The following is a 13,746-nucleotide window of genomic DNA, read 5'->3' as shown; positions in this document are numbered from 1 at the left end:
AAGTTATTTCTCAGAAGTGGTCAACCAAGATTTCCACACTTGAGGGTTGCCGAGCAGGCAAGGCTCTCAACAGGTGTGCTTGCCTAGATACTTTCAACAGGCCTGACCCAGAATATTCCTCACCTTTCCCCCAAAAAGCCCTGGCACTTAAAAGCTAACAACCATTAACTTACGTTGTTGTAATGGAAAGACAAAAAAAACAAAAAAACATGATGTTTGTTGAAACAGACATGATGCTGTTTTTAATATATGTTACGTTCTTGTGCGCTCAGTTAAGTTATTATTATTATTCGTTACTGTGCTTCATTATTGTTCCTTGAAAATAACATGTTGACAGACCTGTTGGCGTAATATAATAAATTATATAATAAATATGGAAAAGACACCATTGCCCTCGTTAGACCAATGTCACATTTCTGTCTTGTTTACTGGCACCTCATTAACCTTGTTCCCACTCACCCTATTGTCTCACAGGGCAGCCATATTACAGAATAAGTGAAGGCACATGAGTGGAGTATATTTTCCCTTATTATTTCCGATATAACAGCTTTTTTTCTTGCCGGCTGCTGGATTGCTGGCAATGTACCCAATTATCGTCTACCATCGTCCTACGGAAGCATTACTTGCCTTGTTGCTGGCATATTTGTTTCAGTGCCAGCGAGTGCAAACTTATTAGCATCCTGCAGAGTATTCTTTAGAAAAATTATAAAACTTTTTTATCTGACCGCTTTCTGTAATTATTCTAAGAAGAAAGAGATGCTCTAAATGTCTTACCAAACATGTTCACGGTGTGATGAAATACACCCTGTGTGATCATGGAGGAGGATGCAATTACAATAGCTAAAAGTATCTGATTTAAGTGTGACTTTGTCAACATGCTGTGTTTTTTTTCCCTCTGGATTAAAAGAGCAAACCCATCCGGCTTGATAGTAGATGTTTGAAAAACAACTCATGCATGTATTTATGAAAGCCAGTGTGGCTATAGTAGCTGGCAGGTAGAGAAAGCTACTGAGACAGATGGTTGTATGCCAAAGTACTGCATCTTCTTTTTCATGTCATTGATATTCCACTGAAGCTGAGGCTAGTTAACATTGATTTATCATCCTTGCTGCTGCATCTCCAGATGTTCGATGGCCAGTTGGCATTTGATATCACAGTACCTAGATAGGATCATGTGCACCACTGGTGGCCACTGGCAGGACCTCTTAGTTGGGATGCATTAGCTCAGCCTCCACCTGCTCAGTTAGATAGGTAGCTTAGTGAATATGCTGATCATGGCTTCTCTGTCTACTGGCAGATGGTGCCACTCGAACTGTATCTGCAACCTAAATACTGCACAATGCAGAAAAAAAAGAAAAGAAAATGCTGTCCAAATGCTGGGCATGAGCCGATAAAGGCCTGGTGTTTATGTTGTTCAACTTCATGGCTTTGAATTACACTGCATACATGCTGAAAAACTATAGTCTAAACATATTAGTTGTTGTGGGGATGAGGAAAGGGAGAAGGGGAAGGAGAAGTGGTGAAAAAAAAGCAAGGGAAACAGTATTGTTTTTGGAAGTCTTCCAGAAGAAGCCGGGGTCTGCTGGGAAATGGACCGACTATCTGGGAATTCCACCCTGCTGAGTACTTTCCGCATTTGAAAGACTCTTCCTGAAAGCGAGCTCTGACTTTGGATGAAATTCATCACAGCCCGAGAAGGCAGGAAGTGGTGACAGTCCCCACGGCGTCAATGGCTTTCACACTTTCACACGCTTTTTCATTTTCAGATGAATTTTGAATCATGCATTGATCAACTTTTACATTTACATGTCATTTAGCTGACACTTTTATCTACAGCGACTTACAATAAGTGCATTCAACCATGAGTACAATTTCTTCAATAAAGTTAAACTACAAAGTGCTATCAGTAAGAGACATTTAAGTGGTACTAAATTGCTACTATGGCGCTACCTTCCCTATTCAAGGTATAGTCGAAAAATATGTGTTTTTAGTTTGCGACGGAAGGTGTAGAGACTTTCTTTTTAATTTATTTCACTTGACCGTTGATCGTCATCAAAACAGTCGTTAGTGAATATCTGGATTTATTACGGTTTTATAGTTCTTAAACTGACTAAATGAAGATAGATTTGGCATATTTAGGCTGGATCAAGTTGATGCCTATAGACGCCTAAATGATGGAGTCAGATTTGCCTTCTGGAAGCTCTCGGCTGACATTTCCCTGCACAATGTTCAGTATACATTGTTCTCTTTGCACTGAAGCCTCTGTAGCATATATGAGCAAAAGTGAAAGGCTCAGCAACAATTGCAAAATTACTCTCTGGATCTGCCGTGGTCAAGAAAGTGCCTCCAAGATTTAGTTTTCACTATGAATAAAAAAAATGCAATACATTTAACTCAAATATTTCTGTGTTGCGACACGCTTGGCTGTCACTTGTTGGGAATTAATTCACCTTAACAAATAAAACAGATTATCTGAGTCCAATCAGAGCACATACTGTATATGTGTGTCCACAATTGGCACTTCAATGCAACCTGCCAGATAGTAATTGGATACATTTTGAGGTTAAAGGAACCGTTGGATAAACACAGTTCATTGCCTATAAATTCTTGACAACAAAAGTCCAGCAGAAACCAGCTGTAAAAACAATACTGACATTATCATTCCATTGAGTTTATATGGCTAATCCTGTTTAACCTCCTTATTTACACATTCAGCAGATACAGTGCAACATGATGTTAATGTGTTGTCATGTTTGTGGTCACCTGATGAATTTAAGTACAATATTAAATTTCCTTTTAGCTCTGTTTAGGTCTTATCTAGATATCTGGATCTTTAGATGCTGTCTTGTGTGCTCTTTTCCTTTTCAAGGAAAGCAGCTCATTGCATTATTCATTACTGAGCTTTGTTCCTTGAAAAGAACCCGTTGACAAACATGTTGGCTCATTTAATACATGATTTAATAAACATGGAAAAGACACCAGTTCCCATTTAGTCCCATTTAGTCTAATGGCCAGCAAGGGGCGACTCCTCTGGTTGCAAAAAGAAGTCTGATTGTATGAAAGTCTATGCAAGAATTCCCTTACTTCTAACATCATCTATCACCTCAATAAACATGGTAAACATGAGTGTCTGCTCTAAAGTTGTTGTTGTTTCAAGTCTTCTACAATACAGCACGAGGTTTATCTAGTAAATGATGGTCCCATTGGGAGTAAAATAGACCACAAAGCTGAGCATGCTTAGGGGAAGACTTAATGTGATTGACAGGTCGCTGCCGCTGCAGAGCCATTTACTACGTCTCTACGTAACTCCTCCGCAGTCCAAATATGGTCACTTCACTTCACTGGTTGCAAAAAGCCAAGATGGCAGCTGCAAAACTCAAGGCTTCAAAACGGCAATCCACAAACCAAAGACTGACGTCCTCATGAAACGTCCACTTCTTATACAGTCTATGATCTCGACAAAATGATTCTGAGACACCGTTTTCCTCATCTCGACTAAAATAAAAAATATCCTGCATTATTCTCTTCATCAGAGACAGAAAAGCCTTGATAAATGTGCCAAATTATATTTTATTAGACATTTCTGTTATACGATTATAAGAGATGAACGGTGAGGAGCAGGACTGGGCCAGGAGATAAATGTCAGCTTCATGTTGTTCACACAGTTTTTGGACAACAGTTTTTAGGACCTAAATGTTAATAAGTTGAACAGCGTTCGGACTTCTATGATCATAAGAATATTCATAGTATCTAAATAGCATGTAGTTATAGAAGCCTTGTATTGCTTACTCACTTTGTTGACTAACCCAGTTTTCAACTGCATTAACAATGAGAACGCACATACAAAGGGCACCCACTACAAGACTGACCAGTGTGTCTGTGTCAATGAGCACAATGAGGTGGGAGCTCTCATCAGGATTCCATTCTGTTGTTGAAGGAAAGCCTAACTGTGAACAGGCAGGAGTTGCATCACCCAAATGTTGCATTGGGAAAAATATGGGGTTGAATGTTAAACCTCACAACATGATCCAACCTCTGCAAAGATTAAAAGCCGCATCTGAAATGATTGCGATATGAATAAGAATGTTTTGGTTGTCAAAGTTTTGTCCTGTGTGAAACCCGTAATGAGCAACTGTCAAAGAAAACATGTGGACATCGTGTCAAGTGTCTTCAAAAAGAAATGCGGAGGGGAGGAACATGTTGGAGCCACGGTGTCCAGAAAGGCATTGAATAGGTCATCCGCTCTTCAAGGCTCTGAAAGAAAGGTTGAGAACTATTGATCTCCATGACCTTCAGCCTTGATAAGACTCATTTGGGTATGTGAGAAAAAAAATCTCTTTTTATTTTTTATTTTAACCATATGACATGAATGTGTTTTTTACTACTACACAATCTTGTTAAGTTGAGAACCAATATGAACATGAGCACATATAAAAAGAAAAAAAGAAATATAATAATAATAATAATAATAATAATAATAATAATAATAATAATAATAATAATAATTTACTTTCCTGGGGTCATTTTCTCATTGATTTCTATTCAGTCAGACTTCTTTTAGCAACTAGCGGAGTCGCCCCCCTGCTGGATTTTAGAAAGAAAGCAACTTTAAGGCTTCTCCGCATGAGCTTCACTTTTGAGAGCTAGAGGTTGCCACTTAACTGAAACTCTGTTCCTCAGAACAATCCTATTCACTTTTTTAAATAGGTATTTAAATGTTGTTTTGTAGTACTATTACTTTCCCATAATTGCAGTGTCAGGTCGTATTATATTGCATTAATTGAACACATTATATATTGTAAGGAGAACTCTAAAATCTTGAATCATTTTCATAATTCGACTCAAAGCCAAAGTAATTACACTTCCCTAATACAAAACCAAAGGATAACTGGTTTTTCTTCCTTTTGTAATCCAGACTGTTGAGTCCTGCCGTCGACACACACATCTGTGTGTCGGACAAAGCCGCCAGTGGAGGGGAAGTATTGTTCGGGGCAGCCAGCAGAGGAAGCTGGCTCAGACACTTTCAATGAGCGCTCCACCTCCTCACCCAGCTATCTGATTTTACCTTTCCTGAGCATTTCCCTCTGAACTTACTGAGAAATAACCCATCAGCAGAGTTTACTGTTAGTCCCCTGTGCACTATTAAAATAGATTTCCTTATCTTTTCAACCCCAAAGCTAAAGGCACAATTACCGTTGCTTGGTCACGCCTTGAAAGAGAAAGACAGGCAAGAATGAAAGCTCCTATAACAAAATAATATTGTAATACAAACACACTTATTTTATTACTGTACCTGTGAGGACCTCCATTCCTCCATTATTGAAAACATTTGAAGATAATGAGGAAAATAAAGAAATCGGGCCCCCAGAATAATTGTTCGGCAACAAATGTAAGTATTAAGTTGTTTAAGTTGTTTGGAGAAATCTAATAAACTGTTTATTTTTTGTCTTTTATTGCACACACACACACACACACACACACTCACTCACACATATATATATATATATATATATATATATATATATATATATATATATATATAAATAATATATATAATATAATATGTATAATATATATGTATATACTGTATATGCATATATATATATATGTATATATATATATAGATAGATAGATAGATAGTTAGATAGATAAATAATAATTATAAAATGTTACAGTTTTATTTATGTATTTCACAGTTTTCCGTTTACAATGTGGTGTTGGTAATTTTACTAGTAAATTACCTAATCAGCCAACTCCTTAATGCAGGTTGTATTGGAATTTAGGAACAGATATGTGGGCTTGTTGAACCAAGTTTAAACTTATTTTCTATTAAAAGGCGAGGCAAGGCGTCCTCACTAGAGGGGATTATTCTGTCTGGTTCTGTACACAACAATTGAAAAATACAAACACACACAAACACTCCCCAAAACCACACACACACACACACACATTCATCCCCCCCCCCCCCCCCCCCCCCCCCCCCCCACCCCAGATTGAGCACAAATCCATTTAGGAGTTGTGAAGTTATTTAGTTACTGTAACTATCCCACATGTTCAGTCAGAGAGGAAGTAGTCTGGACGAAAATCAGTGTGGAGGAGTCTGCTCATCCTCCCACATGATGTTTCATTGGCTGAGAGGCGTGATGTCAGAGTGGACTACCCTATAAAAAGTCACTCTCCCACACAGACGGCAGACCAACGGAGGGCTCACTCACTTACAGAAAGGAAGACAACTCTCTAACACATTACATACTTTACAAGCAACTGTCAACCCCTTTGGAAATATCCACCAGCGAGCGGTAACATATCTCATCATGTGCAGAGGACTTGAATCCCTGCCTACCACCTGCCTGGAGAGGTGAGATCCATTTTTCCAGGAAAATTTATTATTCTTGTACTTCTAGGCTATGACATATGGATTTAAATATTCATACTCAATGTAACAATTTCTGTTTCTTTATCTTTGCAGGGCAAAGGAGCTGAAAGCTTTGTTTGGAAGTTTACTCCAAAAGTCAGATCACAGCATCAATGGCCAGTCAAAGAAAAATGACAAACCGAGGTAAGACATAAATTAAAATTAAAATCCTCTCCAAGCATGCAGTGAAATCAAAGTGGACCTCTGTAATTTCTAGAACTTTTCCTAATAATGTGTTTCTGTTGCTGCAGGTTAAACGTGGAGGAGCCTTTAAAATGGAAGGAGTCGTTTGACAACTTGTTGTTGAGTCAAAGTAAGAGCGATCACCCTCGATGCAAATGTTTCAATCATTCCAGATGTTTTTGGGATGACTACCAGATGTTAACCAACCACTCTCTCCTGTTTCCAGATGGACTTTGCCTGTTCAGAGCGTTCCTGCACTCAGAGTTCAGTGAGGAAAACATTGCATTCTACTTGGCTTGTGAGAACTACCGGGGAACCAAACATTCAAAACTGGCCGACAAAGCAAAGAAGATTTACGACGAGTTCATCGGCTCTGATGCACCACGAGAGGTAAACAGAAAAACAGCCTATATCGACTTTTTAGGATGCTCTGTTAATCCGCTGCCGCCACTTGTCTTGCTGTGAAAGTCTGATAATCACCTCTCTATATCCTCTGCTCATCTACAGGTAAATCTTGACCATGTGACCAAAGCCATCACAAAGGAGAACATAGAGCATCCCAACATGTCCTGTTTCAATCTGGCCCAAGCCAAAATCTACACCCTTATGGAGAAAGACTGCTACCCTCGCTTTATAAAGTCCTCCACATACCTGGAGCTCAGCAGAAAGGCCAAGACAGGCTAACAAACTTAAACAACTTTCCCACAAGCAGCAGACATAAAGGGGGATAAGCATAAAGCCTGGAAAAGTTCACATGGAACAAATACCTCAGTCTAAGGAGATTCATGCCAGGTTGTGGAGTTATTTGTGGGACCGGAGGTTGCATACAGATTGGCGTCCAAGCTGGAAGCTGACGGACACGTGAAGCTGTGAAGAGAAGACTGACAAAGACTGTGCTGCAGACGATGTCTGCCTCTGAAAGAGACACGTGTGCTGTACATGTACATACATGCATGAACGGCAGCCACAGTGGCATGAATTATAAATAATCAAATAGACAACAAATCTACCACTGGGAGAAACTCAATGTCATTCATGTTTATTTATTTATTATTTATTTATTTAAAGTATTATTATGATGTGGTGAAAACTGAATTAATTTTGTTTTTTATCTGAAGTACTGTATGTAAAAATAATTGTATTGAATAAAAGATTACCAACTTTTAGAGACAATAGATTACTGTTTAGTACCATGGAAAATTCACGACACATAGGGGAGATGTGGTTAGTGAGGTCAGAAAAATGAGTTGCTCATGTGTGCTGTTGTATCCGCTAACTAATCGGTAGCCTCTGTGGTTCCACTTCAAATATGGGTGTCTGGATGACTCCTTTGCTCTACATTTGCAGTGAATGGAAGAAATAATGTGACTGTGTGTCACTTCTTGTTTTTTTTTTAGCATAATAATCTGTATGATGGAGAGAAGAAAAGGGTAGGTCATATTGGCCCGGGTTCATTTAGGAGGTATTGAATTTAGATAGAAGGACAACTACTTAAATAAATAAATAACTTTTTGAATCAGCAAAGAGGAAGTTTGGTCACCAATGCGCAGTAACAAATCGTCAGCAGGTCACAATAGACAACATATAAAAGACAACAATTACAGTTATAACATACATGCTAAGTACATACATTTACATTTAAAAGAAACAATACACATACTAGAAAAGTAAAGATGTTAACAATCCATGAACTTGGATACTGGCCAATAGCAAGTATATTGGCTGGTACGTCGGTATATACGATAAATACGGTGCTACAGCCAGCAGCTGGCTAGCTTAGCTTAGCACAAACACTGGAAACAGAGGGAAACAGCTAGCCTTAGCCTGGCTAGCTGTTTCCAGTTGTTGTGCTAAGCTAAGCTAATCAATTGGTCGCTGTTGCTAATTGTAGCTACACATTGACTCACAAACATATTTTTTTTTCTTTTTTAAAGAGTATTAATTTGGCCTTTTTTGCCTTTATTTCAAAGTGCAGCTGGAAAGGGAGGCCGAGAGGACGCCATGCAGCAAAAATTAGTTAAGTTAGGGCAGAAGTGCAAGGCTGTGAAAAAATACATATCCAAAAAACAAGATCATATTGCTGGAAAGCATCGGAGTGTGATGGCCGGTTGCGATGGAGACAGCAACCACCTGCACAGGCAGGTTTGTTTACTACTTAGCCACAGCTCGCAGCCTGAGTAACAGCAGCCTCCCTCCTCTTTGTAAATCAGCCCCTTCCCTCCATTCTCCTGCCGTCTGTTATGGCCACCTCCTCACGCTCTCCCCCTCCTATACGCTCTCCTACAGCCGACTTCTGTTCAAACACTCAGCCCCTCAAGAGGACGAGGATGAAGTCATTAACACCACTCTTACACTCTTGGAAAACCACAGAGGTTATCTTTCCACTCCATCCGTCTTTCTCTCTGTCACTTTCGACCAGTAGTGATGTGTAATGAGGCCTCTACTGGACCTACACTAATTGAGATTCATTGAAGAAACGCTGATTTGTTTTTTTTTTGCTCAACAGATGGACTTGTAATTGTCACTTAATCTTTGCTATCCCAGCTGATGTTACACACATATTGTTCAAGTTTGGGCATATGTTAATGATTCATCTCTAATTGCATTTCTCAAATATCAGAATATACTTTGGAAAAGAAAGGCCTGTGGAGACCTGATCAGGTGCGCTAGCATGTGGGCGGCCAGGGCTTGGTTGGACCGTTTGTTTTGATTTCACTTGATTGTCTTCATGAAGGTGTAGTCTGGAGGTTGTTGAACTTTTGAGATGAATGTAAACAAAAATAACACAAAATCACAGAGCGGCAGAAAAGGAGAGAAAAAGGGTTCAGATTTTTGTTAACGCCTGAGGGAAAATTTGTTCACTTTGTTTTGGATCAACTTGGATCAACTTGGATCAACTTGGATCAACTTGGTCCAATCGTATGTAAGGATGGGAAAATGACTCCACTTCTCAGTGGACATATATGTTTATGGTATTAAACTAGTGTAATACTAGTTTGAAGTGTTCTTCAATACAGCATGATGTGCATTGTGTAAATTGTGTTTTTTTTTATTTTGATAGGCTTTGCTTTAGGGTTACCTTTTGATTGAAATGTCACTACCAGAGCCAAACACGGCGTCTCTACCCGGTAATGGTTGACGTAACAATGACTACGTTCACTACTTCTACACAGTTCTCGGTTCCTACGCTAATTGAGTACATCGAAGAAAATGAGTCTATTGTGAAATGGAGCCTTGCATTTCTGTGTCATGTGTGTAACTGCATACAGATGGATGGACATGGATGGTGAATCATCTTGAATGTAATCAGTCAGAGTGTGACTGGACTTTCAGCTCATTTCCTGTGGTTTGTTTAGATTTGTCCTTACTTTTCTCAGCCATGAGACAACATACTAAATATGCTATCCGTTCATCAAAATTAGAAAAGCATACCATCTAAATATTGTTAATCCATCATCTTAACAAACATGCAGTCAATGGTGGAAAAAACTATTCTTTTTACTAGCATAAAAGAAACCGTGAAGCTTTTACTCGCGGGTCACGTGACAAATACGCAACAAAATATTTGCCTGCAGAGATTGCGGTTTTTATTGTGAAAGATAAGAACGGAGGGAGTTGATGTGGTGTGTGCTGCCTTATTCAAGGTTGAATGGAGTAATTCAGTTTGCTGAACTGAACAGCCTTCGTGTTGTTGTTTCATAAATATAAAAACGGCTCAACGCTTTCTATACTTAACGTGATTAGCCAATGCTTTTATTTGTGTGAGCTCAGAAAAATAAATGTTCCAAAAAGTGTGAGTAAAATTCATGTGTAAAAAGTATTCGTAAAAAATATAAATTAATTACATGTAAGAAGCGTTCTGAAAGTGGATCCTGACTTATCTTTATGACAAACGCCCATTAGTAGGTGAAGAATGAACATAAAGTATCTCTGATTGGATATATTTATGGGCCTTCATATTGTTATTCTGAACTATACATAGGTGATGACATTGAGGATCACACAGTTAAAATGCAAACGATGTTATGTCTTTGGGCTAGTCCAAACACTATTGACAAACATAAGGTATAGATACACCAGAAACCTACCAGGACATTATCAAGACATGAGCAGAGATTACTCTATATGGGGGGGAAATCAGTCCCATAAATGGAAAATATAATATGCTAAACTGAAGAAAAAAAGATTTCAAGTCCTGCATCTGTCACTAAATGGGCCCATTTCCATGCTCCATTAAACCAACTTTGACGACACTGGTTGTCTTCAGCGTTTTCCTCTGTCAGTAAATCTCTTGAATCATTTGAAACAGATAATCACTAATTAAGATTAATTAAGATTAATAAACTGGAATCTAAGTTTTTGAAAAATGAACATCCTGGAAATCTACAAGACTTGAGGTCAAGTTAAATGGTCTATTTTTAACTTCTGGCACAAGAAGCCGTCAGCCAAGTCAAACTTTAAAACAGGAGTTTTATAGTCGCGAGATGCTTTTGATGCTCGTCTATGTAAATGTTTTTCAAAATGATATTATGCTGTAAGGTTGCATTACCTTAATCTTTACTAATCCTAAAACTGAAATATAAATCTTGACTATGTATAAATCTAAATCCTTGAATCAAATCCAACAAGGGACCTGTTGCATATCATTTCTCCTCTCTTTCTTTCTCCTTTCATATTGCTCTGAATATCAAATGTAGCACCTTTAAAAGTTCATTGCTTTTTACATTGGTGGATTTACATTATTATGCTATTATATTATCATTATATCAAAGGCATAACATTGTCTTAAAATGACAATAATAGTGTTTATTGCAATTATTTCTGGGACATCGACCTACCCAGAAGCAAAACAACTCATGACAATAACAAAATTACTGACAATACTGCCACTAAATGTATGTGACAGACTGGGTTTTACTGTTAGGTCTGTATGGGTTTGTTTGAAGTCAGAGGTAAAATCTCAATTTTCAAGTTTGAAATAGTTATTCCATGCTGGCGAGCCATAAAAAGCCCTAATGTGTTTACACTACGGAAAAAATATCTTTTGTAAACATTCAGGATCATCAAGTTTTACCGTCCATACTGTAAACACAGACACGTCTCACACCTGGATGAGCTGGCGTGGGAAGAGCTAAACCCTGTGTTGTTTTACATGAGAGTCTCTAAAGCATGGATCAGTTTCAGTGGACAGCTCTGAATGTCAGGAAGGGGGAAACATAATGTGCCACAAAAGAGGCGGAGCTCTGTTTAACGAGGGATGTGAGCACCTACTTCACCGGTAGAAATGAGTCAGCGTCCTCATTTAAATACATATTTGTGGTGTGAGTGGTTATTAATAGTGTTGCCAACGGTGCTTCAACTTGGGAGAGCGGTGTAAAAACAAAGAGTTGCAGTCATGGTTACAGGGTTACCAAGGGAACACTCCCATCACTGCTGAGTGGTCCCATCCACTCTAAAATAACTCAATTGTCTACAAGAGCTGAGATTAATTTTAATTTACTTTGTGTAGTAAAATAACAAAAAATAGAGTGTTACCATAAATACACTCTTTGGTGTCCACTTGCTGAACATATAACCTTCTCAGGTCTCAAAAACACTTCATCTGTTTATGTGTGATAACAAAACACTGGAATAGAGAAACATCTGGACTGCATTAACTCATTACATGATGCCATATGAAGACAGCATGGAGTCAAGCCTAGTACAGCAATGATGACTCACCTCTGCGAGGTAAAGTCACATATGTTCGCTATTAGTTTAAATTTCCAGGAACAAATTATGTAGAGCCCGAAGAGACGTAGTTTGACTTTTCTCAGTCGACATCCTCGATTGGTGCCCTCAGGTTTCTACTGCAGTTCAAAGACATGCAAATCAGACGGAACGAAACGGACACCCAACTTGCCCAACGGTATGAATGTAGGAGGATGGTTGTCTTTCCTGAGTGTTTCCCACTCTTGAAATCCGCTCATGTATGGCTGGGATAGGTAAAAAGGTTATCAATGCAGTTTTAGACAAAAAAATAGACAAATACACATAGAAAGTGTGTCTTAGTGAGTGTGTGTCCCATAATAAAACCACTGTGGTGTTAACTGTGATCAGATGTTCCTTCTTTGTAATTTATTTGGGATTAATTCTGCTGCTCGAGATTACAAGAAACGTCCTCCCAGAGAAATCAGCTGATTGTCTGCTCACAAGACATTTGGACTGACCTCTTTATCACATTAATATCCATGCTTCAAGGTGAGTAAATATTCCACTAATATGATGGGAAAAAAAGTGTGTGAACGCTTAAAAGCTTTACAGTCATATTACATAACCACTCCAGACACTAAGCAAACGCTCATGGAGTGATGCAGCTAATAGCATTACCAAGCAGATTATTTAAGTGGGAACTTAAACAGGACTGAAGGAACGACCACAAAGTAAATGTGCAGTCAAACTAAGGAATGTTGATATTTTTGGAAGAAGAAAAATACCACACTCATGTCCGTACAGTAAATATGAGGCTAACGCCAAGAGCCTAGCTTTAGGGCTGTACCTGAATCAGAAGCTTTTTAATCAATTTGGTTTATTCCGTTTTCAGTATTTCGCAATCTGAAAAACCATTGGCATGAGTTTTAGCGATGGTTTGGACCACATACGCAGTATTACATCATCAGCCTCTTCCTCGACTTGAGGAATTTAGATTCTATATATCTGACTCATTGATATTTACACACATGTGTCCCATGAAAGTGCGTCATACACACACACAACCAACATGTTGTCGGTGGGAAAGGTCGGTGTAAAGTTCACAACAGTGCAGTCATGAGCCAAAGGAGATGTCCGTAGAGACAAATAAACATTTCATGAATCTGGGCAGCCCCAGCAGCTTTTCTTTTGTTTCAATAACACCCTGACTGTAAAAAAACATATGTTTATTGTCATATTACATTTGTTCTCTGCATTTAGTCCATCCTTAATTATTAAGGAGCAGTGGTCTGCAGTGAAGCACCCGGGGACACTTCAACATGCAACTAATGGGGAGAGCGGGGATCGAACCGGGTACCTTGTGGTTACGGGACGACCACTCATCCCCATAAACTGGCAGTTAACAAGGTTAAGTGATGCATAACAATCCTTAAATTCCTTTTTCTATGTGAAGCACA

At 38.7% G+C, this 13,746-nt stretch overlaps 1 protein-coding gene across 1 annotated transcript; it reads left to right on the top strand.

The window, feature by feature from the left end:
- The first annotated feature begins 6,209 nt into the window (after positions 1–6,209).
- rgs5b (regulator of G protein signaling 5b) lies at positions 6,210–7,675 on the top strand. Its single transcript, XM_034555795.1, has 5 exons — positions 6,210–6,358; positions 6,470–6,559; positions 6,667–6,728; positions 6,825–6,988; positions 7,106–7,675. Exons 1-5 carry the CDS (start codon positions 6,315–6,317, stop codon positions 7,280–7,282), a joined length of 537 nt encoding a protein of 178 aa, XP_034411686.1. The 5' UTR covers positions 6,210–6,314; the 3' UTR covers positions 7,283–7,675.
- The last annotated feature ends 6,071 nt before the right edge of the window (positions 7,676–13,746 follow it).

The sequence above is a fragment of the Cyclopterus lumpus genome, chromosome 17, assembly GCF_009769545.1.
Source record: "Cyclopterus lumpus isolate fCycLum1 chromosome 17, fCycLum1.pri, whole genome shotgun sequence".
Lineage (NCBI taxonomy): Eukaryota > Metazoa > Chordata > Actinopteri > Perciformes > Cyclopteridae > Cyclopterus > Cyclopterus lumpus.
Note: the sequence above shows the minus strand (reverse complement) of the source record. Positions and strands in the feature narration are given on the sequence as shown.

What these genes read in the sequence shown, in the direction of transcription:
- rgs5b (XM_034555795.1), top strand. Translation starts at nt 6,315, where the DNA reads ATGTGCAGAGGACTTGAATCCCTGCCTACCACCTGCCTGGAGAG. An exon ending in CCTACCACCTGCCTGGAGAG is followed by an intron (nt 6,359 to 6,469) that starts GTGAGATCCATT and finishes TTATCTTTGCAG; the next exon opens with GGCAAAGGAGCTGAAAGCTT. An exon ending in AAGAAAAATGACAAACCGAG is followed by an intron (nt 6,560 to 6,666) that starts GTAAGACATAAA and finishes CTGTTGCTGCAG; the next exon opens with GTTAAACGTGGAGGAGCCTT.